Source organism: Pleurodeles waltl, chromosome 1_2 (assembly GCF_031143425.1).
Source record: "Pleurodeles waltl isolate 20211129_DDA chromosome 1_2, aPleWal1.hap1.20221129, whole genome shotgun sequence".
Taxonomy (NCBI): Eukaryota; Metazoa; Chordata; class Amphibia; order Caudata; family Salamandridae; genus Pleurodeles; species Pleurodeles waltl.
In genome coordinates this window covers 627,452,549-627,479,469 of record NC_090437.1, presented here as the reverse complement: position 1 = coordinate 627,479,469, position 26,921 = coordinate 627,452,549, and the positions used below count along the sequence as shown (strand labels likewise).

General features: G+C 47.1%; 1 protein-coding gene across 20 annotated transcripts in view; it reads left to right on the top strand.

The window, feature by feature from the left end:
- Window positions 1-26,921, top strand: part of BLTP1 (bridge-like lipid transfer protein family member 1) — a 1,779,540-nt gene that overhangs the window by 1,503,228 nt on the left and 249,391 nt on the right. For all 20 annotated transcript variants that reach the window (XM_069242474.1, XM_069242454.1, XM_069242518.1 and 17 more), the window contains one exon: window positions 2,793-2,996. In XM_069242474.1, the coding sequence (XP_069098575.1) occupies window positions 2,793-2,996 (204 nt within the window). The remainder of the gene's footprint in view (window positions 1-2,792; window positions 2,997-26,921) is intronic.

The window sequence follows — 26,921 nt, the reverse complement described above, 5'->3', positions numbered from 1 at the left end:
GACATTTAAATAAAATTCCAGCAATAATTGTTTGTAGAACCAGGATGTGCCAAAGATGACCAAATATTAGAGTCCTATTTAGTTGTTTTTTCCCCTCAAGGGGGAGCAGTGTTCGCTGATTGTATTATTGCAAAGAAGAGGTTGTTGATTTATCATGTCTTAGGTGGTTCCGTATAGAGCTCATTTCACAAGACTTCAGAGAATCCTTAGTGAGGTAAGAATTTGTCACGTTTGAGGAGTAAATCAAATGAAGTGAATGAGGATGTTGTAAGTTGTATACATGACGGTGATTTGTAAGTTTTGGTTAGCATGTTTGTACTAAAACAATATAGTAATAATAGTAATAGCCAGTTTGAAATAAACTATGTCTTCAAACAAATTTGTATCTGGAAGAGGCAAAATTGTGCAAGGAAGTTGCTTCTAGTGTCTGAGAGCTACTCCATTTTTGTTGAGGATATGTTTTAGGGTATTTGTAAGAGAGTGGCACCAACTCACTTATGAAATATTATGTACACAAGTCAATGAATGGTGTTTCTGTAATGTATGCAAACAGTGCTGCATCAGATAGTTTATGATTCCAAATGGTGCATGACTTGGACTGGTGAATTAGGATTGTCTACATCTGCAGGTGACTGTTTTTTTGAGGATCTAGTTAGCCGGGAGTATGGAGATTGCATGTAGTTGCAGATAGTGATTTTGTTTAGAAAAGATTTCAGACTATTTGAGGTGTACATTTAAGTATGTGAGGCAGAAAATTCATTATTTTCCCATTTGTCATTTCTGAAGAATCATAATCAGTGGGTTCAAGGACTTTTTGGCCCTGTTGAATCATACTATGCTATACTGTTCATCCATTCTCGGAACCCAACAACACATAGAATAACTAACAACTCAGACATGACTGAATAAGTGCATGTCCGTAAATAGAAATGGCAGTACAAATTAATGGTTCTATTAGAAGAACAAATTCAGAGGGAAGAATGACATGTCACTATTGCACTTTGGTTGCTATTCTGTTATTTCTCTTCATTATTTGATATGAGAGGTTATAATTGTGCTTTATTGCAGGAGATAGGTGGAGGCATGTTGCTAAAATAAAAACAGTCATTAAAGCATGATATTAAAGGATGCTTGATGCAGAACTTGGTAATGAATGGCCACCTGGAAGGACATTTCACCTGCTCATCTGCGGCGTACCACAAGGATCATCACTCAGCCCCACCCTCTTCAACATCTACATGAGCCCCCTCGCAGCCATCGCACGCCAACACAACCTCAACATCATCTCCTACGCCGACGACACCCAGCTGATCCTCTCCCTCACCAACGACCCAGCCACCGCCAGAACCAACCTGCACGAAGGGATGAAAGACGTAGCCGAGTGGATGATGAACAGCCGCCTGAAACTGATCTCAGACAAGACGGAAGTCCTCATCCTTGGATCATCACCCTCTGCCTGGGGCGACTCCTGGTGGCCCCCTGCCCTGGGCAGCGCACCCAAACCAACGGACCACGCACGCAACCTGGGCTTCATCCTGGACTCCTCCCTCTCGATGACCAGACAAGTCAACGCCGTCTTATCATCATGCTTCAACATCCTACGCATGCTCCGAAAGATCTTCCGATGGATCCCCACTGAAACCAGGAAGACGGTCACCCAGGCACTCGTCACCAGCCGACTGGACTACGGTAACACCCTCTACACCGGAACCACGGCCAAACTACAGAAAAGACTCCAACGCATCCAGAACGCCTCCGCACGCCTCATCCTTGACATCCCCCGACACAGCCACATCTCCGGACACCTGAGAGACCTGCACTGGCTCCCCGTCAGCAAGAGAATCACGTTCCGTCTCCTCACCCACGCACACAAGGCCCTCAACAACCGCCTGACCTTCTACACTCCCACCCGCCAGCTACGATCGACCAGCCACGCCCTCGCCGCCGTGCCACGCATTAGAAAAGCCACCATGGGAGGAAGATCATTCTCCTACCTGGCAGCCAAGACTTGGAACTCCCTCCCCATCCACCTCCGTCTGACCCAAGACCACCTCTCCTTCAGGAAGCAACTCAAGACCTGGCTGTTCGAGCAGTAGCGGTCCCCCCTCCCCCAGCGCCTTGAGACCCTCCGGTGAGTATCGCGCTTTACAAATTTCTTGATTGATTGATCTTTAGAATTTGAATTTTAAGTTCAGTTACATATGAAACACCGATAGTGGCTCGAATGTGCTCCGTCAACCTTCCTATGCAGATTTACATAGCTTGGTCTACCGGAATATGGATTTACAAACATCCAGCTAATTATTTTAATTGTTCAATAAATACCTGTAAGACAAATAACAAACTTGACAGGAATGAAAGAGGATGAAGTCAATATAAACATTTTAAGAAGAGCTACGTGCACACATTCTCTAATTTCTTTCAGTGTGTTGTGTGTCTGAGATTTACATACTTTTTTCTCTAATTCAACAGCAGTTGTAGTTGGCAATATAAATTGTCCAAATCTATGTCATCTTTGGGAGTGGCAAGGCTGGACCCCTTCAGTCACTGCCCCATTTACAACAAACAGCACAAAACTGACTGAACTCTGTTGTTTATCTCCTTATTAGATAAATGTGTTTACGTAGTCAAATCGGATAGAAATGCCTGTGCAACTTTAAATGTGCTTTAGGTTTGGGAGCTGCAAACGTAATGCTTTAACACTTTTGAAACTTGGTTTGGAAATGTTATTTACTAAGCTAATGATTTTTGATTTAGAATAGAGACTGATGTTGTTTTTCATTCTCTTGTAGGTTCTTCTCCGAATCTCGGTAGCCCTCTAGGCAGAAGTCGGCACAGTAGCAGCCAGTCAGATCTAACAAGCTCCAACTGTAGTTCATCGGGTCTCAGTTTCACTGCCTGCATGTCTGATTTTTCTCTCTATGTATTTCACCCTTATGGAGCAGGAAAACAGAAAACTGCTGTTTCTGGGCTGGCTCCTGGGCCTGGTGCCTTAGGTATGTCATTCTTTGACTACAGCAGTAATTTTGCCGTGGGAATTTTGAGCTCTATGAAATGTGGTATGATGCATATTAGTTTTAAGAAAGGATGTTCAATTGGTGCAAGAGTAATGTTCAACAGTGAATGTAACTCCAGTTCTGGATTTTCAAGTTCTGTGTCCATTGCATTTTTCCCTGATCCGTTCCTTTAGACCGAGAATATTAAGGAATCAGTGCTATGATAGGAAAGTCTTGGGTGGCGTGGCCTGCTGAGCCAGCATGGCAGACGCGTTTTAATCGGCTCCGCCGTGCGGCCCAGTTAATCCTGTCATTTCAGCTGCACAGGCACTGCAGGGGGAGCGGAACGGCTGGATGCGGTGGCGGAGATGTGCGAGCCTTCCGTGACGGACTGCGGCAGACGACGCAGGTTTGGCAAAGCGGCCTACAGCCTCGTACCAAATGAAGTGGCTGGCCTGCGGCGGGGGAAGGTGGGGAGAGTTAGAGCTTGGAGACGCGACTCAGAGGAAGTGAGGAAGAGCTGCGGGGCTGCGCTGCAGAAGTGGGGGTGCCCTTCAAGGGATCTGTGGCAATGGGGTGGAGGTCCCCCCCCTCCACCTGAGAGGCTAAGGGCCAGATGTATCAAAGGGTTTTACCCATTCTGTGCCAATGGGAAAATGCGTTAGTACATATGGCCCTTAGAGAGGAGTGACAAAATAGTTGCTGAGGAGCAGCCCACTGTGGTGATACCATCGGCCCGCTAAGCATGGGCCAGTGAGGCGGTGAGGGAGTGGCTATGAGAAGGCGGCGGTAGCCGCGCAGACGCTCCCTTGCTGGCGAGAAGACGCCCTCTGGGCCTGAGAAACATACACGCCCCCATGATAACTAAAGCGCATGAGGACGGCAAAGCCCTGGCAATGGCAAGGATCTACAAACCAGAGCTGGGGCTATGCGGTGGCGGCTGGTTGATCCACGTAGCTGTCACATTATACCTCACACTCTGTCCTCGAGAGTAGGTAAGGGCATTTATTCCCGACCACCCGCAACATGGGACAGTTACGCACTGGAACGAGTGGTGGCTCCTTGACTAGAGGCGCAGGATCCACGTCCACACTCGACAACAAACAAGACGCGGTACTGGAGGCGATGGAGCTCCTCGGAGCCTCACTGGACCAAACCAGGGCTTCTATGGAGCAAAAGATAGACACTGTGGTAACAGACCTCACCCTGCTACATGCGGATCATCGGAAATTGACGGACAAATCACACTCCATGGAGCACACCTTACTAGAACTCACCTCTAAAACTCAAAAACTTGAGGCCTTGAGGGACTCACTACTAGACATGGTGGCGTTCTTGGAGCACAGGGTAGAGGACTCCGAGGGACTCTCTCAGAGGAACAACATCCGAGTGGTGGGGCTGCCAGAGGGGGTTGAGGGGTATGACCCAGTGTCCTATGTGGAAAAATGGATAAAAGAACTGATCCCTGCTGTGAAGTTTACGCCTTTTTTCACGGTTGAACGGGCACATAGGGTGCCAACGAGACCTTTGCCACCGGGGATGGGCCCACGCCCATTCCTGTTTCGCCTATTACACTATGCTGATAGATTCCATCTTGCATGAGGCGAGGTCCCTGCCAAGTATTCAGGTGGAAAACATCAGGATGCTGCTGCTCCCGGACTACACGTTGTCCGTGCAAAAGCAAAGGGGCTCCGCACCCTTGGCCTGAAGTACTCTTCTTTTCCCAGCGCGGCTTCCAGTGGTGGCTCAGGAACAGACAAAAATGTTCACTACCCCCAAGGCGGCATGGTATTGGCTGGAGGCAACGGACCGGACTCGCTGGCCTACTACACCGGACACATGAAGTGGGGAGAGAGCGACGAGATCCTGCCACCGTCGACCCGAGGTCGGGGAGGAACGGCTGTGCAGTGATTATCGCATGATCCGGACCTTGAGCAGATCATAAGGGACAGGAGAAGCGCACTGCAAACGGCAGCGGCCATTAGGGACCCGGCCGGTAGCTCAGATCGGGAGGAGGGGGGGACTGACACGGCTAGTGGAGATGAAGTCTCATTGAGTGGGAGCCCTTCTAAAGCTGGGACAGTTACCTCACCGGTGGTGACACCACAGGCGGCAGATGATATCATTTGAGTAACAAATTGATGTAATGTTATGCAGGACGGGTGTGCTGCGATTATACAGAGCTGCCAATATGCACCAGTCAGCTGATGGCCAATGATATATTCAGGGGCAGATGTGTGCTCTTATTGAATCTCTGCTTCTTCCAGTCCCCGCCCACCCCCCGTGAGTCATGATTCACTGGTTGAACATGAGGAACCTGGATTTCTTGGCTACGGGGGGGTAGAAGGAATCGTCTTTGTGCCCCCTTGCAGCACTGACTAAGCAGAAATACTGGACTGGGCCTTCTGTGTGAGTTTTCCTTGCGCAAATTCCCCCATAGGCGTTTTTCTATCCACTGCATTAGACCAATCATAATAGTATGTTTGGAAGTTTGGGCGTGAGCAGTTTGTCTCTCTACTCCGCTACAGAGGCGCTGGTGTGGACAACTCATTGCCACGCATTACTCTTCCTTCGCCAGGGGGTTGCTCATATGGATTAGACTATGTACACCCTTTATAGTTGAAGAGCAGGTAGTGGACTCTGACGGTCGTTATGTCTTTGTGCGAGGCCGTTTAAATGGTTGTGCATTAGTTTTGGGATCCATATATGCGCCAAATACAGAACAAGCATCCTTTTTGCACAAGTTGTCTATTGTTTTGCCCAGATGGAGCGCTCTTCCATGGCTTCTGGGTGGAGACTATAATAGTGTTCTCAACCCGGGCTTGGACCGTTGATTTCCACTGTTGCCCACAGCGCCAGCAGTTTACGCAGCTGCATAGCTGGGTAGCTGGCTCCAACATCAGCATTTGACGGATGTATGGCGCCATCGCCATGACCAAGACCGAGTCTCTTCCTATTATTCAGCCTCACATGATCTCTATGTACGCTAGGACAGGATTCTTTGCACTGAAAACTTACTTTCCACCATATCCCATACGGATTACCTAGGTCGCACACACTGAACATAATCTGCAATATGTGCGGATGGTGGAGGAGGTCCAGATTCCATCTATCTCTATCTGGCGAAAGTGGCCGGAGGCATTGGAGGATCCGCCCTTTCGTGAATCGCTCAGCCGGGCTATCAAGTCATATTTTGATAAAAACGCCAAAAATGCATCCTCAAGACCCCTGGAATGGGATACATTTAAGGTAATGTTAAGTGGCCATTGTATGGGAGTGCGGTGGAACATGTGCAAGACAATTGAGACCGACTTGTCAAAGATAGAAAAGGATTTACTGGGGCATGAGACACAAGCGTTGCGTGATCAGGTGAGGCGCTGCGCCCTGTCGGATTGTCACCAGGGATGAGAATCTCTGTTGGAACACCTGCGATGTCTTAACTATGCTGCTCACTCAGCTTTCACACATGCTGCAGCGGATCGGTGAGGACGACTGTTGGTGTGGCTGATACGACAGGAGAGGGCTGCTGCCCCATTGGTGCCGTTGCGCTCTGCGACTGAAGTTATATTACGCACACAACGGAAAATACACACTGAGCTTACACATTACTGCACGCAATTATACCGATCGAAAGTATTGGCTAACCCTGAGGAATGCAATGCTTTCTTTAATCTGCTACATCTGCCCAATTTTACGGATGATCAGTGACTGGTCTTAAGAGGAGCCGCTAACGTTATCTGAATTGCAGGAAAGTATACGCGCTTTAGCCACTGGCAAGAGCCCGGGCCCTGATGGACTCCCAACTGAGTTTTACAAGACTTATGCGCATCTGTTTGCCCCCCGCCTCCTGAAGGTGTATGAGGAGGCGCTCTCTATGAGTCAGCTCTCTTTCGCAGCACGAAGCATTGCTGATCTCCCTTCCAAAACCCAGTCGTGACCCAACTCTTCTGGGCTCGTATGGACCCCTAGCTGTGTTGAGCACGGACTATAAAGTGCTGGCTAAGGCACTTGCCACTCACCTGGCACCATTGGTCCCCCAGTTGGTCCATTCGGACCAAAATAGATTTGTACCAACTTGCAGCACGTCTTTGTACATCTGACGCTTTTTCCGGGTAATGCAATACTCCGCGTGAGATTTGCCGGATGCCTGGTGTTAGACCTTGAAAAGGCCTTTGATTCATTGGAGTGGACCTTTTTATTTCAGGTCTTGAACAGATATGGTTTTGGCCCTGTTTTTTTAAGGTTAGTGAAGTTGTTATATACTCAACCATTATTTAGAGTGCATACTGGCACGGCCATTTCTGTTCCGATACTAATGGGCAGGGGCATCTGGCAAGGCTTGCCCCTTTTCCCCCTTTCTGTTTTCACTAACTATAGAGCCATTGGCAGTGGAGCTCCAGCGTTGCAGGGTAAATTGCGGCATTCCATTAGGGGATGGTCTACACATTGTGTCCCTTTATGCGGATGATTTATTGCTCTACTTCCGGTCTATTTCGGGAGTACCTGCTGAAGTCCCGGAAGTGCTGAATCTTTTTTCCTCATTTGCAGGCCTACGAGTTAACTGGGGTAAATCGTGCCTATTTACCTTTCACCTGGGCACGGGAGACCCGGGCCTGTGCCTGTCTGGTACCCCGGTGTTGTGGCAACCCAGGTCCTTCATATACCTTGTGGTTCAAGTATATCACTTAGATACTGACTTACATGATGGCAATACTAAGAAAGTGGTCACCTCCATCCGTGCACAAATGGCCTTTTGGCAGACACTACCGTTGTCTGTGGTGGGTTGAGTGGCCCTCCTGAAAATGGTGGTGCTTCCCCGTCTTTTATATTATTTTTCTAACCTCCCATTTATATACCAGTAAAGATTTTCCGGGACTTGGAATCTAGGATAAGAGAATTCATCTAGGGTGATGATCGCTGCAGGGTGGCATTGGCGAAATTATATGCGCCCCTGGACAGGGGAGGCCTGGCTGTGCCTAATCTAGAACACTATTATTTGGCCACACATTTACAATAGGCGACCTATTGGCTTTCGGGTTATAATTTGTCGAACACGGCCTCAAATGACACTGGCTAGCCTATCACATTTATTCCACCCAAACACACGTACCAGGATCCCAAACTTCTACTTTTAGGGGTGGCACCACTGTTATCGCCGGAGCTTATAGATTACGTACATGATAACTCCTTATGGGCCAGAAATGTCTTTACTGGGTACCCCTAGGAACACCACTTTTACATCAACAGCAGAACTAGAGACATGGCATGTAGCTGGTATACACTCACTAGGAGATCTGTATAGAGAGGGCACACTGATTTCCTTTGACACACTGGTGGAAGAGACTAGGATCCCAGCGGGTCAATTTGTGCTATGTAATTCCTTGAAACCGTCCTTGGCCCTTCACTGGGGAGATATTTTGCGGGAACTCCCAACCCACCTAATGGTCCAATATATGCAGGTTATGGATCGGGGCACACACCTGGTTCATTAGCTGACCAGTGCATTACAAATTCACACCATGCCTACATATGCTGAGCTGCGCGCCCACTGTGAAGATGACATCACTAGACCCTCCACAGACGGGGAGTGGGAGTTGGCGCAGGCTGGCCCCATGCATGTCCCACGGAATGCGAGCTTCCGCTTGATCCAGTTCTATATATTCCACAGGGTATACCTTACTCCTGAGAGGATAAGTAGGTACTTTCACCGCATGGATGCGTCCTGTCCCAGATGTGTGTTGGTTGCGGCAAACTTCATATGCATGATGTGGTCTTCCCCTGCACTGGGGGCCTACTGGCAATATGTGATTACTTCCCTTTCAACCTGCACGACGTGCCCAGCTTTAAATGGCTGGGAGGCCTGCCTGCTGGGTTTATTCCCCAGATCTAAGAGACACAAAGTGACTACACATTTCATGGACTTGGGTCTAGGAGATGGAAGGTGTCTGAACCTCTGCCTTTGAGAGTTTGGCTGTGCTCTTTTCTGGTTTGGACGCGAGCTGAGGGGATGGCACTGCGGAGGGAGGATACATTAGGTTGGCGCAAGTATCCTTTAGCTACTAACTGGGACACCATGCTTACTGAACTTGAATCTTTGCAGGATACACCTGATGATTTGAACACCTCAGGGCTCTACTTTCAAAAAGCGTTAATTGTAAGGCGTTGGACACGCTCCTAATCCTATTAAAGATACTCTTCCAGTGTAGTCAGTTTGAACTGTGGTAAGCCTCTATGTATGACAAATGGGTGGCGATCCGGGAGGAGGCGCTGAGTGGGCGGCGGGGGTTGTATAACGTTGGGGGGTGGTTAGCAGGCTCTGGTTCTGGTTATTGGAATTCATATTGTTATTACTTGTTAAATTGAGTTAGGCCATTATCTTCATACTAGATAGAGGCTTGTGGATATGGGATGACTGTTCTTATTGCAGTCTCTCTTTGTACTCTGTTAAGCTGCTAGACATTTTAACTAGCATAGAACCACACTATGCACATGTAAAACGTATGGCGTGGTAATCCTGAATTAAGATCTTTGAAGTATAACTGTACACATTTCATGGAATGTCTTCACTAGAATTACCATACCTGATTGATCCTGTAAAAATGTGTAGAATATACTGTGTTAATGGGTTTAAAAAAAAATTTAAAAAAAGCAGCAAAACTCGAAGAATACGAATTCTGAAAAAAATGATAGGAAAGTCTTACCCCCAAGGTTCAGCACTCCTCACTGACTTACAACGGGCTTGTAAAAAGGATCAGCCATATTGCCAGTGAATTGCATGCTCCATCTTCACCACCTCATTGAGCATCAAAGGTGACAAAGACTTCTACCATGCATACATTTATAGTGCTTTACCCTCTGAGCATCACCAGCAAAAATAACCATTATGAAGACTTAGACACAGTCTACTTTTGATTCTTGCATTGCAAGGAGCCTAACAATAATGCATCTGAGCCATTGTTACAGACATCCAAATGTTACCACTGTCACAGGCCACTTAATCGCCTCTAGCACCAAGATCAAAAGTCTAGGAATGTTGCTTGACTCCCGCTGGCTATGTAGCGTCTCTTTAAACCCTTTGGTAAAATCCCTATAGAAGTGAAAATTACCTTAAAATCCTGAACTGACTAGGTCAAATTTGCCTCCAAAAGCGTTAAATCTACATTTACAAGTTGTTCAGAGTACAAGATTAATATTAACCTCTGCGGGAAAAAACCCCACTATAAAGCCATATGTTATTCACCAAAATCAACTATCATTGGTTTCTTTGCAAAACATTTGTTTGAGGACCCCAAAATAACTCCACACCAAAACACCATTACACTGCACTTAGTAGACAAAAACAAGGAATTACTTGGGAGAGCCACGGGGATGGAGGACTGCATTTTAAGAAATTCTCTTTTGCAGCATAATGTTAGGCTAAGAGTGAGTCAAAGAGATATAGGCCCTCATTATGATGTAGGTGGTAAATGCCGCCTACCTCCACAGCGGCCGCCACAAGACTGTCGCCGTGGCTACCAGCCATCCGCCATATTATGGCCGTAGCCGGAATTGTGCCATAAGGATGGCGGAATTCCGGCTACAGTCATGGCGGCGGACAGCAGTAAGGTGGCGGTGCTGCCAGCAGCAGCGCCACGCCAGTAGACCGCCGCTGCCCGTATCATAATCCACGATACGGCCTGGCAGTATTCTGCTGGCAGACGCTACTGCTAGCAGCAGCATCGCGTCCAATCCCCTGTTGGAGAACCCCCTGCAAGCAGGTAAGTCGGGTGCTCCGACAGGGGAGGAGGGTGGTGGGTGTGTTGTGTGTGTGTGGATGTTTGTGTGTGTGCATGCGGGTATGGTGCGTTTGGAATGTGTGTGTACATGAATGGATGTGAGTGTACGTGTATGTTGTAATGTGGGAATGCGTGTGTGCATTTATGTATGTCAGTATGTGTGTGCAAGGATGTATGCATGCGTGGGTGACTGTAGGTATGCGTGTGTATGTCTGTGCGTGTAGGTGTGTGTATGTTGGGGGGAGTGTCTGTAAGGGGAGGGTGGATGAGAACCCTGGGGAGGGGGAGGTGTGCGGGGAAGACCCCTATCAGTGCCAGGGAGGAATTCAATAGCACTGATAGTGCCTACCGCAATGGTTTTCGTGGTGGTTAAAAAGCCACAGAAACCATGGTGGTGGGCGGGGTCATTTTACCGTGGGCGGCCTAGTGACTGTTGCCGACCTGGAGACTGTAGTCTCCAGCCCGGCTGTCGTTACTGCTGTGGCGGTCGGTGTGGTACATTGGCGGTTTGGCTTTTGCCTAACCGCCAATGTCGTAATATGGCGGTATGTACCGCCAGCCTGTTTGCGGTAATATCGCCACTATAACACCGACCGCCGGGGTCATAATGACCCCCATAGTGAGATAAATTATAGAAAGTGTATGAGCATAAGGGAAAATGGGAGAGAAATAAGAAAGTATAAGTGATTTTGCAAAATCTTGGTTTTCTTGCACTGTGCAAGAATTGAATTTACTTTGTAATTAAAACTAACCAAGTAACTGAAATCAGAAATATCTGGTGCTGCAATATAATTGAGACATAGTTTGCTGTGTTAGACCTGAGCGTGTGATATTGCTCTGTTGTCTGAAGCCAGAAGTTGTATGTTTTTTGTCTCATGACAGATCACTTTTCTGTACAAGGCAGTATTCCCAAGATGAGGTTTTTCCCCCACAGATTATCTCCAAAAAGTACTTTGGTAGCACACACAAATTCAACACAACATGTGAAATATCAGGGAAGAAGTATTGTTCTACCTTCATTTCTAGTGGTATCAAATTCATAATATGCAGGATTAAAGAAATTGCTTATGTAGTTTGAGGGAAACAGTACTGCAAAATGCGAAGATGATAAACTGAACCAAATTGTTTTATATATGGTTCCTTTGACGAAAGTCCACAACAAAATGTTATTTTAAGGGGGTTTAAATACATCACCACAATCAGCTGCCAATCTTTACAGTAGTTCAAAAGCAGAAGATAAAGATAACAAATGTTCTCAAAATGGCTCAGTTTCAAGGTGATAATAGAATGTTGTAAACACAGGTGATAACTGATTTATCAGAATCATTTCAAATGATCTGTATTATGGAATAAAATGTGATGATCATAAAGATCCAACCTTCATAAAAAGATGTCAGGATGCTGTTTCTGGGTTTCTTTGCCAATTAATACAGATGGCTCTTCTATATGCTAGGCTGCTATGTGGGGTAGATATTGACTCAGGGCAGGTCTTGGGGCTGGTAATGTTAATGGTTGGAAATATCCTTCTTTTTAAGTTGATGTTAGGATTTGGAGGACAGAGACTGGCACTGCTTCAGGGCAACATTGTGGTGGTAACTTGGTTACAGGATTGCGAGGAAGACAAGTATAAATAATAACTGGCCATGTAGGTGAAAAACAATCAACAATCCCCAAACTGCCTTAGTCTCCTGTATGTGCCACATTATCAAGATGTTAGCTTAATAAAGCAACTCACCTCATCACTCACCAAATCCCTCCCTCCCTCCCCCCTCTGACAACAGCAACACACAACAGCAACACACCAGTGCGCAATCTCAACGCATGGATCACCAAATACGCCGGCCGACACTCTAGCCCCTCTCTGGCTGACATCGGCCAAACACGTACCTAAGAAGGCCAGCTGGTTCACCACGAACTCCAAGAATCAAAGCGTACCGCAGACGTTTAGAGAACAAATGGAGGAACAGCCAATCCAGCGAAGTTCTCGCCTTATTCAGAGCTGCAACCGCTGCCCACTGACGAAAAATCAAGAACGCAAGGAAGGACTGTAGGTAGTTGGCTCAGTAAATACTATCTCAAAGTGAGAGATAGTGTACACAGAGTCCAAGGGTTCCTCTTAGAGGTTGATAGTGGCAAAATTAGATAATTCTAATGCTCTATTTTGTAGTAAGTTTTGTGGTCGAGCAGTAGGCTTATCAGAGGGTAGTGTTAAGCATTTGTTGTACACACACGGGCAATAAATGAGGAACACACACTCAAAGACTTAACTCCAGTCCAATAGTTTCTGAATAGAAAAATATATTTTTTAAATTTATTTTAGAACCAAAAGATTCAAGATTTTAGGTGAATATGTAAAATGCAAGGTACTCCGCACAGTTAAGTAAGGAACTTTGAATTAAAGCAGTAGTACCCACAGTATAGGTTAAAATGGCAATAAGCTATTTTAAAAGTGGACATAGTGCAAACATCAACAGTTCCTGGGGGAGGTAAGTATGGTTATGTTTCTGACGTAAGTAAAGCACTTACAAGTTCAGTTTCCTGGGCATAGGCAGCCCACCGTTGGGGGTTCAAGGCATCCCCAAAGTCACCACACCAGCAACATAGGGTCGGTCAGGTGCAGAGGTCAAAGCAGGGCACAAAACACATAGGCACCTATGGAGAATAGGGGTGCTCCGGTTCCAGTCTGCTGGCAGGTAAGTACCCGCGTCCTCGGGGAGCAGACCAGGGTGGTTTTGTAGAGCGCTTGGGGGGGACACAAACAGGCACACAAAAAAAAACCTCAGGGGCGGCTGGGTGCAGTGTGCAAAGTTGGTGTCAGGTTAGCTATTCAAAGCAATAGAGGGAACCGGGGGTAACTTAGGCGATTCAGGCAGGGCACAGGGGGGCTTCTCGGGCCAGCCACTGACTGGGCTAAGCAGAGGGCTGCCTGATGGTCACTCCTGCACTGGAGTTTGGTTCCTCTCGGTCCTGGGGGCTGCGGGTGCAGTGCTTGGTCCAGGCATCGGGTTCCTTGTTACTAGGCAGTCGCGGTCAGGGGGAACCTCTGGATCCTCTCTGCAGGCGTCGCTGTGGGAGTGCAAGGGGGTCGTCTCAGGTTACTCACGAGGTCGCAGTCGCCTGAGAGTCCTCTCTGCAGTGTTTGTTCTCTGGAGCTCGAGCCAGGGGCGTCGAGTGCAGAGTGTGAAGTCTCATGCTTCCGGCGGGAAGAGTGAGTTCTTTAAAAGTTGCTTCTTTGTTGCAAAGATGTTGCTGTTGTTGAACAGTGCCGCAGTTCTCTGGAGTTTCTTGGTCCTTTGGGTTCAGGGCAGTCCTCTGAGTCCTCAGAGGTCGCTGGTCCCTATCTGATGCGTCACTGTGCAGGTTCTTTGAGTCTGGAAACAGGCCGGTAGGGCTGAGGCCAAGTCATTTGTCGTCTCTGTCGTCTCTGCAGGGCTTTCAGGTCAGCAGTCCTTTTTCTTTGTGTAGGTTGCAGGAATCTGATTTCCTGGGTTCAGGGTCGCCCCTAACCACTAAATTTAGGGGTGTTTTTAGGTCAGGAGGGCAGTAGCCAATGGCTACTGTCCTGGAGGGTGGCTAAACCCTCTTTGTGCCTCCTCCCTGAGGGGAAGGGGGGCACATCCCTAATCCTATTGGGGGAATCCTCCAAACTCAAGATAGAGGATTTCTAAAGGCAGGGGTCACCTCAGCTCATGACATCTTAGGGGCTGTCCTGACAGGTGGGTGACTCCTCCTTGTTTTTCTCATTATCCTCTCCTGCCTTGCTGCCAAAAATGGGGGCAGTGGCCGGAGGGACAAGCATCTCCACTAGGTGGGATGCCATGGGGTGCTGTAACAAAAGGCATGAGCCTTTGAGGCTCACCGCCAGGTGTTACAGTTCCTGCAGGAGGAGGTGAGAAGCACCTCCACCCAGTGCAGGCTTTGTTCCTGGCCACAGAATGACAAAGGCACTCTCCCCATGTGGCCAGAAACTCGTCTGGTTGTGGCAGGCTGGCAGAAACTGGTCAGTCTAGCACTAGGAGTCAGACTTTTATTCAGGGGGCATCTCTAAGATGCCCTCTGGGTGCATTTTACAATAAATCCCACACTGGCATCAGTGTGCATGGATTGTGCTGAGAAGTTTGATTTCAAACTTCCCAGATTTCAGTGTAGCCATTATGGAACTGTGGAGTTTGTGTTTGACTACCTCCCAGACCATATACTCTTTATGGCTACCCTGCATATACAATGTCTAAGGTTTTGCTTAGACACTGGAGGGTCATAGTGCTCATGCACATATGCCCTCACCTGTGGTATAGTGCACCCTGCCTTAGCGCTGCAAGGACTGCTAGAGGGGTGACTTACCTATGCCACAGGCAGTGGGTTGTGGGCATGGCACTCTGAGGTGAGTGCCATGTCGAGTTAGTCATTTTCTTCCCACCAGCACACACAAGCTGTGAGGCAGTGTGCATGTGCTGAGTGAGGGGTCCCCAGGGTGGTATAATGCATGCTGCAGCCCTTAGAGACCTTCCCTGGCATCAGGTCCCTTGGTACCAGGGGTACCATTTACAAGGGACGTATCTGTGTGCCAGGGCTGTGGCAATTGTGGGAACAAAGGTACAGTTTAGGGAAAGAACACTGGTGCTGGGGCCTGGTTAGCAGGGTCCCAGCACACTTTCAATCATAACTGGCATCAACAAAAGGCAAAAAGTCAGGGGGTAACCATACCAAGGAGGCATTTCCTTACAAGGACGCACTCCGGGAGCGCATCAACTCCTCCGCACACAACTCAAAAGAACTCTTCTCAGTCATCAATAAGTTCATAGATTCCCCCCTCCGAAGCCACCAGCATCCTGCCCATCACAGGACCTCTGCGACAAACTTGCCTCCTTTTTCCACCACAAGATCCAGGTTCGACAGCTTCCTCCCAGAAAATCCTAGCACTGGAACCTGGGATCGACCCACCCCATTCACGACTGGTCCACGCTCACCACAAAGGAAATGTCAACATCATGAACAACACCCACTCTGGAGCCCCCTCAGACCCTTGCCCGCACAACATATACATCAGAGTATCCATTACCCCCGAGCTTCGTATCACAAACAACTGTTCCATCAGCACGGGCACCTTCCCTGAGGACTGGAAACACGCAGAAATACGCCCTCTCCTGAAGAAACCTTCGTCCGGCCCATCAGAACTAAACAAATTCCGGCCCATCTCGCTGCTACCCTACCCTGCCAGTAATAGAGTAATAGAGAAAGCAATCAACGCACAACTACGGAGTTTCATCGAGGCCAACAACTCCCTGGACAGCTCCCAGTCCGGCTTCCACAGCAATCACAGCAGGGAGACAGCACTCCTGGCAGCCTCTGACGACATACAATTACTCCTAGACTGCAGCCACACCGCAGCTCTCATACTCCTCGACCTCTCAGCAGCTTTCAACACAGTCTCCCACAGCACTCTGTGCACCAGACTCCACAACATAGTAATCCATGGAAGAGCCCTGAAATGGATCCACTCCTTCCTTTCCGGGAGGATGCAGAGGGTCAGACTCCCACCCTACACCTCCAGACCCACAGGAGTCAACTGCCAGATTACTCCTAGACCACGACCACATCGCAGCACTCATACTCCTCGACCTCTCAGCAGCTTTTGACATTGTCTCCCACAGCACTCTGCGCACCAGACTCCACGACATTGGAATCCATGGAAGAGCCCTGGAATGGATCCACTCCTTCCTCTCTGGGAGGACACAGAGGGTCAGACTCCCGCCCTACACCTCCAGACCCACAGGAGTCAACTCCGGTATACATGGCCTCTCTTGCTGTCATCGTCAGAAGCCACGGTATGAACATCGTGTCATATGCCGATGACACATAACTCATCATTTCCCACACCGAAGACCCGGACACGGCCAAAAGGAACTTTCACACAGGAATGGAAGCCGTTGCCACCTGGATGAGAGAAAGCTGCCTCAAGCTCAACTCCGAGAAAACGGAGCTCATCATCTTCAGAAACGCAACCTCAGCTTGGGATGACTCCTGGTAGCCCACATCCCTCAGTGCCCCCCTGCACCAACCGAGCACACCCGCAACTTAAGAATCATCGTCGACTCCTCCCTATACATGACCCGCCAGGTAAACTCTATTGCCTCCTCCTGCTTGCACACACTCTGCAAACTTCTGAAGATCTTCAGATGGATACCAGCAGACTGTCGCAGGACAGTCACCCACGCCTTAGTCATGAGCAAGCTCAACTATGGCAACGCCTTTAATGCCAGCACCTCAACAAGGAACATCAAAAAACTTCAACTCATCCAGAACACCACCGGCAGACTCATTCTGGACCTCCCTCGCCGGGAACACATCTCCCAACACCTGATGACCCTCCACTGGCTACCGGTCGAGAAGCGAATCACCTTCAAGCTTCTCACCCACATGTACAAGGCCATACACAACGCAGGACCAGCCTACCTGAACCACCACCTCTCCTTCCACACCCTCCGCTCCTCCCAGATCGCCCTGGCCATTGTCCCTCGCATCATCAAAACCACCACCGGAGGACTATCTTTCACCTACACTGCAGCAAAGAGCTGGAACAACCTCGCCCTGCAACTCAGACAAAGCCCCTCGCTCACCATTTTCAGGAAGAACCTCACGACGTGGCTCTGTAGAGGAGGCCCCTCCCCCCAGCGCCTTGAGACCCTCAGGGGTGAGTATCTGTGCTTTACACATATTGATTGATTTAAGTGCCATAGCACTAGATCTGTTTTATGTTGCTGTTATAAAATGAGTTGGTTCATCTTCATAACAAGTGAAGCCAGAACCCACTTAGGCACGGTCCAGGTTCATTGTTTGAATTGTCTTTTTCTATGTGCTCTACGGACGTGTATCTGAAGTGCATAGAGTTTTCTTGAATCTTTTCCTCAGGCTAAAAAAGTTCTTTTGACAACATTTTTAATAAATGAGCCCTTGTAAAACATCAGACCTAAACCCTGTCATGTTTGTAAACAGCAAATGTCATTGTCTGGTCCCCATCAGCATTGCTTGCTCTGAGGTACCATCCATAATACATTATCCAAAATTAATAAGAAGATATTGGCTGTCTATTTTGTTTTCTCTTCAACTCTCCACTTTGGTTGAAGCTCAAACGTGCATAGAATGCAAAATGTCTTCTTTGGTATATGAACTACATATGAATCTGTTAAAATTGCAAACACCAATCCCTTTCCCTGCACTGTTTGGCTGTATAAGCACTTGATCCTACATGACCATTGACATGGCACTTCCTCTGCACCAATGCCCACTCTGGCTCCACTGCAGACTCCATGCCAAAGCCCCTAATGAAATGCTCATTCCCACATAACATCACTCTGTCTGCTAAACCTGCTGGGGCAGTTAGTTGACTTAAATATTCTATAATTTCCTTCCTTTGATGAGAAGGACCCAGACAATAAATTTGAGGCTTACAGTTCTTTGCCTGTTTTAGATATTGTTCTCTACTGATGCTAGTCTCATCACATGATGTGTACCAAGTTTGAACCAAATGCATAGCTGTCCTCTGTACTTTTTGACTCTGAAAGCCGTATTTCTCATAGCGATAACATCAGCGCATTGTGTGAGTGAATTGCAAGCGCTGTCTGTCCAAAAACCATAAACCGCCTTTTTTTCTGAACAAATGCTGCTATTGAATAAGACAGCATTCCTGCCCAAGGTTGTGACGCCTTTTCTTGTCGGACAGTCTGTCACTCTTCTGACATGCTTTGCTTCACCCCGTTCCATGAAAGAAGAAGATTCCATTGCTTGAACTACACAAGAGACATCAGCGTTTATATCAATTGCACCAGGCATGTTGGGTGAATAATCGGCTCTTAGTGAGGTTCACAGGAGTAAAGACGGTTAAGACAGTGCAGAAAAGAACAGTATCAAGTTTGATGCCTCTCTACGTCAAAAATCTGCTATGCACTGGTTAAGAAGCATCCCCTAGAAATCTTCAGGGCCCATTCTACCATTTCCAAGGCTTCTAACACTGTGTTGGGAAGCAAAGTGCCTGTGTTAGATATCTGTCAGGCTGCAATGTGGTCGTCAGTTCACGTTTCCAAAGCATTATTGCCTTAATAGCCAAATTCATCGGGAGAGAGACTTTACCCGTTTTGTCCTGCAGACTTTTTGGTCTGAGCCATTCCACAGATGGTAGATACTCTTTTGGAATCCTTGATTAGAAGTATCCATGAGAAAAAGAAGTTACTTACCTTTAATGTTCCTTCTAGTGGATACTCTAGCTAACTGCAGATTCCTGACTGACCCTTCTGCTTTCTGGTTCTGTGAAATGGGCTCTTTTCACCATCTTAAAAAGTCCCAATTTAGAGATCATCACATTTTCTAATTTGATCGACCAGTGGCTACCCGTCCGACAGCACAGACAAGATTCAGAAAGAAACTGACGTGAGCTCTTAGGGGTGGCAATTATTGTGGGTCCGGCTTCAGTTACAGGGGCAACAGAGTTGACACAGAGCTGAATGACACCTCCTACTGGTGCACAGGAAATGATGAAAAAGTTCTCAAGATTCAGTTTGGCATCTAGGAGTATTCAAATGATGAGGAATCTGTGGTTGGACAGAGTTTCAACCAGAAAGAGTGATACCAAAGGTAAGTAAGTTGTCCTGTTGGTTGACAGACAGAAGACTAATGGTGACAGTTTGATTTGTGTGAAACATTCAAACTAGATTAATCTATCCAGACAGAATTGCAACAATACTACATGCCAAAAACAAGGATTATATGCAAAAGCTGACTGTTTTTTAAATTGAGACTTAGAAAATCCAGATCATGCTAAAAAAAAAAAAACACTCAAATGAGATTAACAGAGACTAATAAGAGGGGCACAGACCTCTACCTCCAATGTCCCCATGTACGAAAAGGCAATGAGATAACCCATCCTTATACAAGGAAGAAAATAGGAGACCAGGATTTTGAACATGTGATACTCCATATTGCACATATGCTATTATATCGCCATTCAGGCTTTACTGTAGTTTGATCCAAAAGATTAGTCAAACACATTGAAATGAACAGAGATCTAAAATAAAAACTATCTAAAATAACAGATTGCACTGCGGTTTGTGGTTGAGCAACGTAACCTAAACTAATCAAGCTTTGTGTTTTTTACAAGTAATAAAACTCATATTAGGAGGAGGGACTGATAAAAATATATAGCAGAATAAGAAATGAAATGGATCAAATTAGCTCAATCTGAAGGTCTTAATAAAGAGCAAGAATGTTATTGTTTGTTCAGTAGTTTCTTTCAATTAATTCAAGGTGGGAGCTATTGAAAACACATTGCAAGTATCCCATGAAAATGAAAGAAGACTGACTATATATTGAGAACACAATGCAAAAATTCCATGACAAAGAAATAACGATTGGCTATAAAGTGGAATATAATTAAAAACATTGATTATTGTTTCCATAATAATGCAGGGAAACAAACGACGTGGATTTGACATAAGACTTGTAATGTAAGGCTAGCACAGTATGAGATGGCAGAAATGTATATCATTTAAGAGGGACGCTTTGGGGTTTGTAGGAGGAGCTGAACAAAAATTATGATACACTAGTTAGGCTACCTTCATAAAGAACAGTTGTGAAAATATATCGGATTATGTGAAGGAAATTGAGTTTGGCTGTTACCTTGCAAGACACAAAACATCAAATAAACTGATACATGCTAACTTTTTTTTTCACAAACTTTCGTGCCTTTATTTAACAGTAGCAGGTGTACGTTAACTCATGTATACAGTATACAATACCTTAGGAAATGGGCACAAATGGGTGTGTTGTCCCTTGCATATCTAATTCCTGCTACTGCGGTATAAACTCCCACTACGCTCTCCCCCCCCCCCCTCCAAACAAACAACTAGCAAGAGCAGTCCACCATCGTTTATTATGTGGTCTCTGAGTCCACACATGGAACCCAGTGTATGAGGGCTACAGGGTGTCAAGGTTGTGATAGTGAGTGAGGTTCTGTGGAATTATACATTGTGTGTGTATAGGCTGTCTTCTGTTGTCCTGTATAGACTGAGCATGTACAGCATCACACATTGGGGAGAGGGCAGGGAAAGAGCCATGTGCGAGGTGCTGGTGCTTCCTCCTGGGCTCTGACGCATCGATAATATGTTTCTGATCATATATCAGCATTTTCCTGCAATTGCTCTCTAAATCTCTCTGAAAACAGATCCCATTCCAAGGAAATAGGAATCCTATGCAGCCCTCTGTATTCTTTTCGCCGCGTTGCTTGCTCCGCTTTCAGCCAAGCCCCACTCTAACACCTCGCCTACACCATTGCGACACCAGAGGGGGAACTGGTGACTTCCAGCAATGCATAATGGCGTGTTTAGCCAAAAGTAAGGCCACATCTGTAAAGCGTGTAGACACCCCTACCTTCCGAGGTTGGGGATAACGTCCCTATATGCATGCATCTGGTGTCTGCCAGCGGGAATTCTCTGTTAAGTTCCTAAGGGGTCCTGTTATCTGCCCAGTATAGCGTCAACTTAGGGCACCTCCACAGCATATGTCATAGATCAGCATCTCCCTGGTGACAGCGAGGACAGCCCGCTTCAGCACCAGGGAACATTTTGTTTATTTTTTGAGGGGTGAGGTATGCTCTATGGAATATTGAAAATTTAATACATTTAAATCTGAATTTCTCAATACAATTTTAGGGGCTTTAAGGAAGACGTTCCATTCGGTATCAGTTAGTGTGCGATCTAGGTCTGTCTCCTATTGTATGCGTAGAGCGTGTAAAGATATCCCCAAGTGCCCCTTAGGCCTCTGTACAGCCATCAAATTAAATGGCCGCAGTGGCCCATTGTATGTAATGCAATCAAGAATTCAAATGTAGCTGGTTCTATACCTTCTAGAGCCCAAAATTGTCAAATGTAACAAGTCAATCCTGCATGTAGGAGAAAGAGGGTGTCAGGTAATCTATGCAAATGAATAAAGTCTAAATGTGACTTTAGTGTCCCATCCGCGAACAGCTCGACAAAGTCATGGCTTCCGATTGTTCCCATGGTTCCAGTCACTACGCTGACATAGGCAGGGTGACACCCCTTAGTGGTATCTTCGGGGCATAAGGAATGGGTATGTGTGCATAACGCAATGCCATTCACCAATACGCTGTGACCACCTGTAGCAATAGAGGCGTTATGAGGGGCTGGATTATTTAGGCACAGCAACCTATGCAGTTGCCTATTTTGCACCTGGGGTGGTGTAAAGACTGCCTCATGCAAGTTTTCTCCCACTAGCCAGTGCATCATCCATTTTAGTTGGGCGGCCATGCAGTATGCCTTGAGATCCGGGGCTCCCATACCTCCACATTGCACCGGTAATTGCAATTTTGGCAACCTAACCCTGCGGGCCCTGCTCCCTGTGCTAGTTCGGTCATTAAGGTGTTCAATATATGGAACACCGAGGCTGAAACCACCACTGGTAAATTAACAAAATAATAGAGGAGTCTGGGGAGGAGGACCATCTTTGCCAGTGCCAGTCTGCCAGCTACAGAGAGGGGCAGTGTAATTCAAAAGGTTATTTGTGACTTGAGGGAATCAACCACACATAAGAGATTTGCCTCTAATATATCTTGAGAATCCCGGTATATGCGTATTCCCAAGTAACGGAAAGTATGTATTGCCACTGGGATTTGGGCACCTCCAAACGCCACTGTCTCCCACCTCCGGTCAGTCAGAAATGCGAAAGCACAGGATTTGGTAGCATTGACCTGCAGGCCAGATAGTCATCCGAGTTCGGTCAGTCTGATAGCCACAACGGTCAGATCACAACGCAACTCTCTGAAGTACAGACTCATATCATCTGCATTTAGTGAAGTAGCCTGGGTCATGCCTTTAATTGGAATACCCCATTCCTGCACATATTGCCACAGTATCTGCACCAGAGGCTCAGTTGTTAAGACAAATAATAACAGCGATAATGGACAGCCCTGACATGTTCCCTGAGAAATGGTATATGGTGCTGAGATGCACGCTCCTGTTTTTGCCATTGCCGTAAGCTGGGAATATAGCAGCCGCACCAATTTAGTGTAGAAATCCGGTATGTCGTAATAGGTAAGTGTGGCAAGAATAAAATCCCAGCTCAGTGTGTCAAATGCGTGGCGTATATCTAAAGATAAGCACCGGCATATGCCAACATTTACTTTTGCAAGCTTCATTCCACAGAAAGCAGCCGAGGCCAGACGATACAGTGAGCACCTGCCCATACTGCCTGATAATATGGGAATCATTTAATCTTAGGGAGAGTGCTGAACCATTATGGGTTACTGGGCTACTAAACACACTCCCTTTACGTTCTGTTAAAGGGGAACGTCCGTAATTAGAATAGGATAGCTGGAACCAGTTCGGGACCTGTAACAGTGCTTAGTAAAGGGCCATCCAGGAGTCAAAGATCCGGAGCTAGCTGAGGATTGATAGATGGATGGAGGGCCATGCCACCCATCGAATCAGAGTCAGAACCCCCATCTTGTGATGTGCTAGAGCCATCTTGATGAGCATAGGCGCGAAGCTGTGAGGGTGATCTGAGCACCTCCATACAGCCTATTAGGGCTTGCTGAGAAGAGGAAGCAAGGCCACAAGTCCTTACTGTATTGGCAGGCGTGCGAGAACGAGTGCAACATCGCCTCCTCTGGTGCTGTGGGGGATTCCAGCTCCCGTCTCCATGCCTGTCAAGATTCAGTAAGGTCTGGTCCAACCATTTGTGGGTTGCTTCTGGAGAGTCAAAAAATATAGCCCTCTTCTTGTGTTGAATTCAGAGCCTTGCCGGGAACAGCAAAGCATAGATCAGACCTGCCATTCTCAGGTCTTGCTTAACAGCCTGGAAGGAAGCACGCCTCCGCTGAACCAACAGTGTGTAGTCTGGAAACAGTGAGTCCTTTACATTATTTACTAGAATTGGGGACAGTGCATTGTGGTCTTTATAATTCAGGATTTCTGCTACTATGGGTTTGGGAGGCGCTCCAGGGTTTTTTTTTTTTTAGTCGGAACCCAATGGACTCTCTCAACCACAAATAGATCTGATAGGCCCTCCGTTGCGACCACTGTTCGGAGCCAGTTTTCTATGTATTGTGTCGGCAATTGGCCCTCTGTACCCTCTGTTAGACCCAAGATGTGAATCTTGTTTCTGTGAGAATGGCCCTCAGTATCTTCCGCCCACTCCTGAAGCAACACCAAACTGCAAGTTAAATTGCTGATTTTTGTGGCATGAACTTCCTTGGCGGGTTTCAAAACAGAGAGCGTAATTTCACTTGTCTTGACCCTGTCTGCTAATTTACGGTGTTCATCTTTGAGGAATGATACGTCGGTTGTGAGTGCTCCCATCCGCTGTTCGATGGCCAGTCGGGACTCTCGGATTTCCTGAAGAATAAGATCCAACTTGCCTTGGGGCGGTGCTTTGCCAGTGGGAGAAACACAGGACAATGAGACATGGGTTGAGGAGCCCTCTGAAGGCAGAGAGCCGGAGGGTGCCCGGGAGTGTTGGGCTTCAATCTTTGCTTTCGTTCTTACCATACCTGTTTATGGTCGGGCCTGGACAGTGCCCAATAACGAGTGTTCCAGTGGGAGAGAAATGCAGCCAGTCTCTCAGTTACATCACATACAGTCTTCAATTTGCAAATGCTGTCATCTAAACCTGGGGTTGTGTAGCTACAACACTGTAGCCCTCAACATAGGGGCAGCAAGCCACACAACATCAGGGGAGTGCAGTTTCAACACATTATCCTGTGCGCTATGCCATGCCTAATGGATCATGGTGCATCCGATAAGGGAACACCCAGGCAGTCCCACCAGGTCTACCGCTGGATGAACAATCAGGAACAACATGCCGTCATGGAGAGTAGGCCTCCTTTGAGAATTAGTCCAGCCTCAGCGGGTCAATGTGGGTCGCTCTGTTTTCCTCCCACTTCCAGGGCAACCTCACTCACAGCTCAACACGTTTCACCTGGCAGCACGTTCGGCAGGTGCAGGCCGATAGGCCGTGCTACTCGGGCAGGCCCGCCCCTCTCTGCAGGCAGCTATCACCTGTCAGCAAACAGCGGCCTCAGCCGATCCTCCCCCATCCAGTCTGGCTCTCCCAGAGAAAGAGAGGGGTTCACCGTCAGGCTCCTTGTTCACAATCTAGGCCCCTCCACATCGTTTGCACAATGCAGCCAGGCCCTTCTAAAATGGCCGCCAGTCCTCGTGGCATCCCAGGCCCCCCGCGACCCACAGCCTGCATCCCAGTCTGGGTTAACCAGCTGGAACTGGCACAGCCGGGTGGAGGAGGGAACCACAATATCTTATTTCTGTTGCCTCTTGCACCACAGAGGAGAAGTGTGGGCCTGCAGGCTGCTCATGTTATTCCGGCCCGCCCGCTCCCACTCACCTCCAGGCTCCTTGCAACTGTAGGATATGGACTCCCCTCCCCCCGGTGGTCCAGGGTCCTCTGGGGAGCCACAGGGACTCCCCACCTCAAGTCAACACTGGCAACGGCTCTCTCACGCCAGACCCCACCTCAGCCCCCGACCTCAGTGGCCTCTACCACCGCCACACACAGGCCGGGCCTCGTCCAGCCCATAAATAGTGCAGTAGCTCGGCCAGCAATCTCTGCTCCAGGGCAGTCCTCAACGCTCCTCCCAGACAACTGCACACTCTAGTCACAGAATGGCAGCATCAACAGGGCTGCAGGCACAAATAAAGGATAGTATTATATGGATTGTCTGGGGCCGGCCCGGGAGCTTCACTGCTATGCATCCGCCATCTTAGGCGGTTAGCCATGCCCCCCGATACAGGCTAACTTTGAAGTGTGTACGTTTTTTTAATTTGTTTTTATTTTTTTTACTTTTTATGGTGCATGAGGACTACACCAAGCACAATGAGTTTTAATATTCTATAATTGATAGCATGTCTAACTTGTGTTTAATGGCAATACTAATAACGAATTGGATTGATATTTAGGTGTAACTTTTTGGGGAAAATGGTTATTTAATTAAAAAAAACAATTTGAAAATACAAATGTGAGGGTTTTCACTTAATCATGTGTGCAGCATAAAAGTTGAAAGAAAATGCCATTAGTTGCAACCACCTCATTCTAAGTTGGTAGAGCTGAAACATCCATGAGATCCATTGTGGAGTCTGATGACACTTCTAGGAAGGTAGTTTGCAGAATGAAAGTTTCAATTAGATAAAATGTTATGGATGGTAAGTAACTTATTCGTAAATGAACCAATATTTTAGTAGAAAGCAACTTTGCTGTTACTCTTATGTGTTACGTCCTCCAAACCAGTGTCAAAATGGAGCTAGATTTTTATATTGCCTTTATTTCCAATTCACTTCTTTGACCCCATTGCTGTCTCAGTTGCATGCGCAGCAGTCATCACTGCTGCAGATGGTAAAGGTACTCCAAAAAGGAACAACCTTTCTAGGAAATGTCAATTTCATCCTTCTGCAAAGCCACAGACACCAGAGTATAATGCTTGCTAAATCGCTGTTTCAATGTTTTATCCCCATTCTTCTATTGCTGACAAACTTTGTTGTCATGTCTTCTACCAAATCTTCCTATTTCAAGTCTTCCTTGGAATGCAGGATGCCAGCATACCTGTCTGTGGTGCTTTTTCTCTTATTTAGTTTCTAAGCACTAACATAGCACAACAGAAATGCACTTCTGAGGTCAAAGAAGACTTTTATTGTTATTTTATGTATGACGAATTAGTAGCTTTCAAGTCCGCGTTAATCAAACAAAATATATCAGTTTGCAATATACACAGCAGGTTATATTTATAAGATATTGAATGCAAAGCAAAACAAATACTTCACCGTGTAGGAACTATTTACAGCTACATCTTTCTAAGGTCTGCAAGCTGATGACCCCTGTCAGCCGCGAGAAAGAGTTTCATCTACCCACACGGGATGCTGGCAGCTGGCGCCAAGCTCCAGCACGAGGTCCGGCAGATTCGAATCTGACTCTCTGCAGCCTGTTACATTCGTTACAAAGGTGTGCCCCCTCCTCTCAGACCTGGGAAACTGAGCAAGCCTTTTGGAGACTGGCCAGGTCTCCAAGACTACTCCTGTTCCCAAGCTCAAGCGAAGAGAAAACAACACCCATGTACTCTCTCTTATCACGTCTAGTC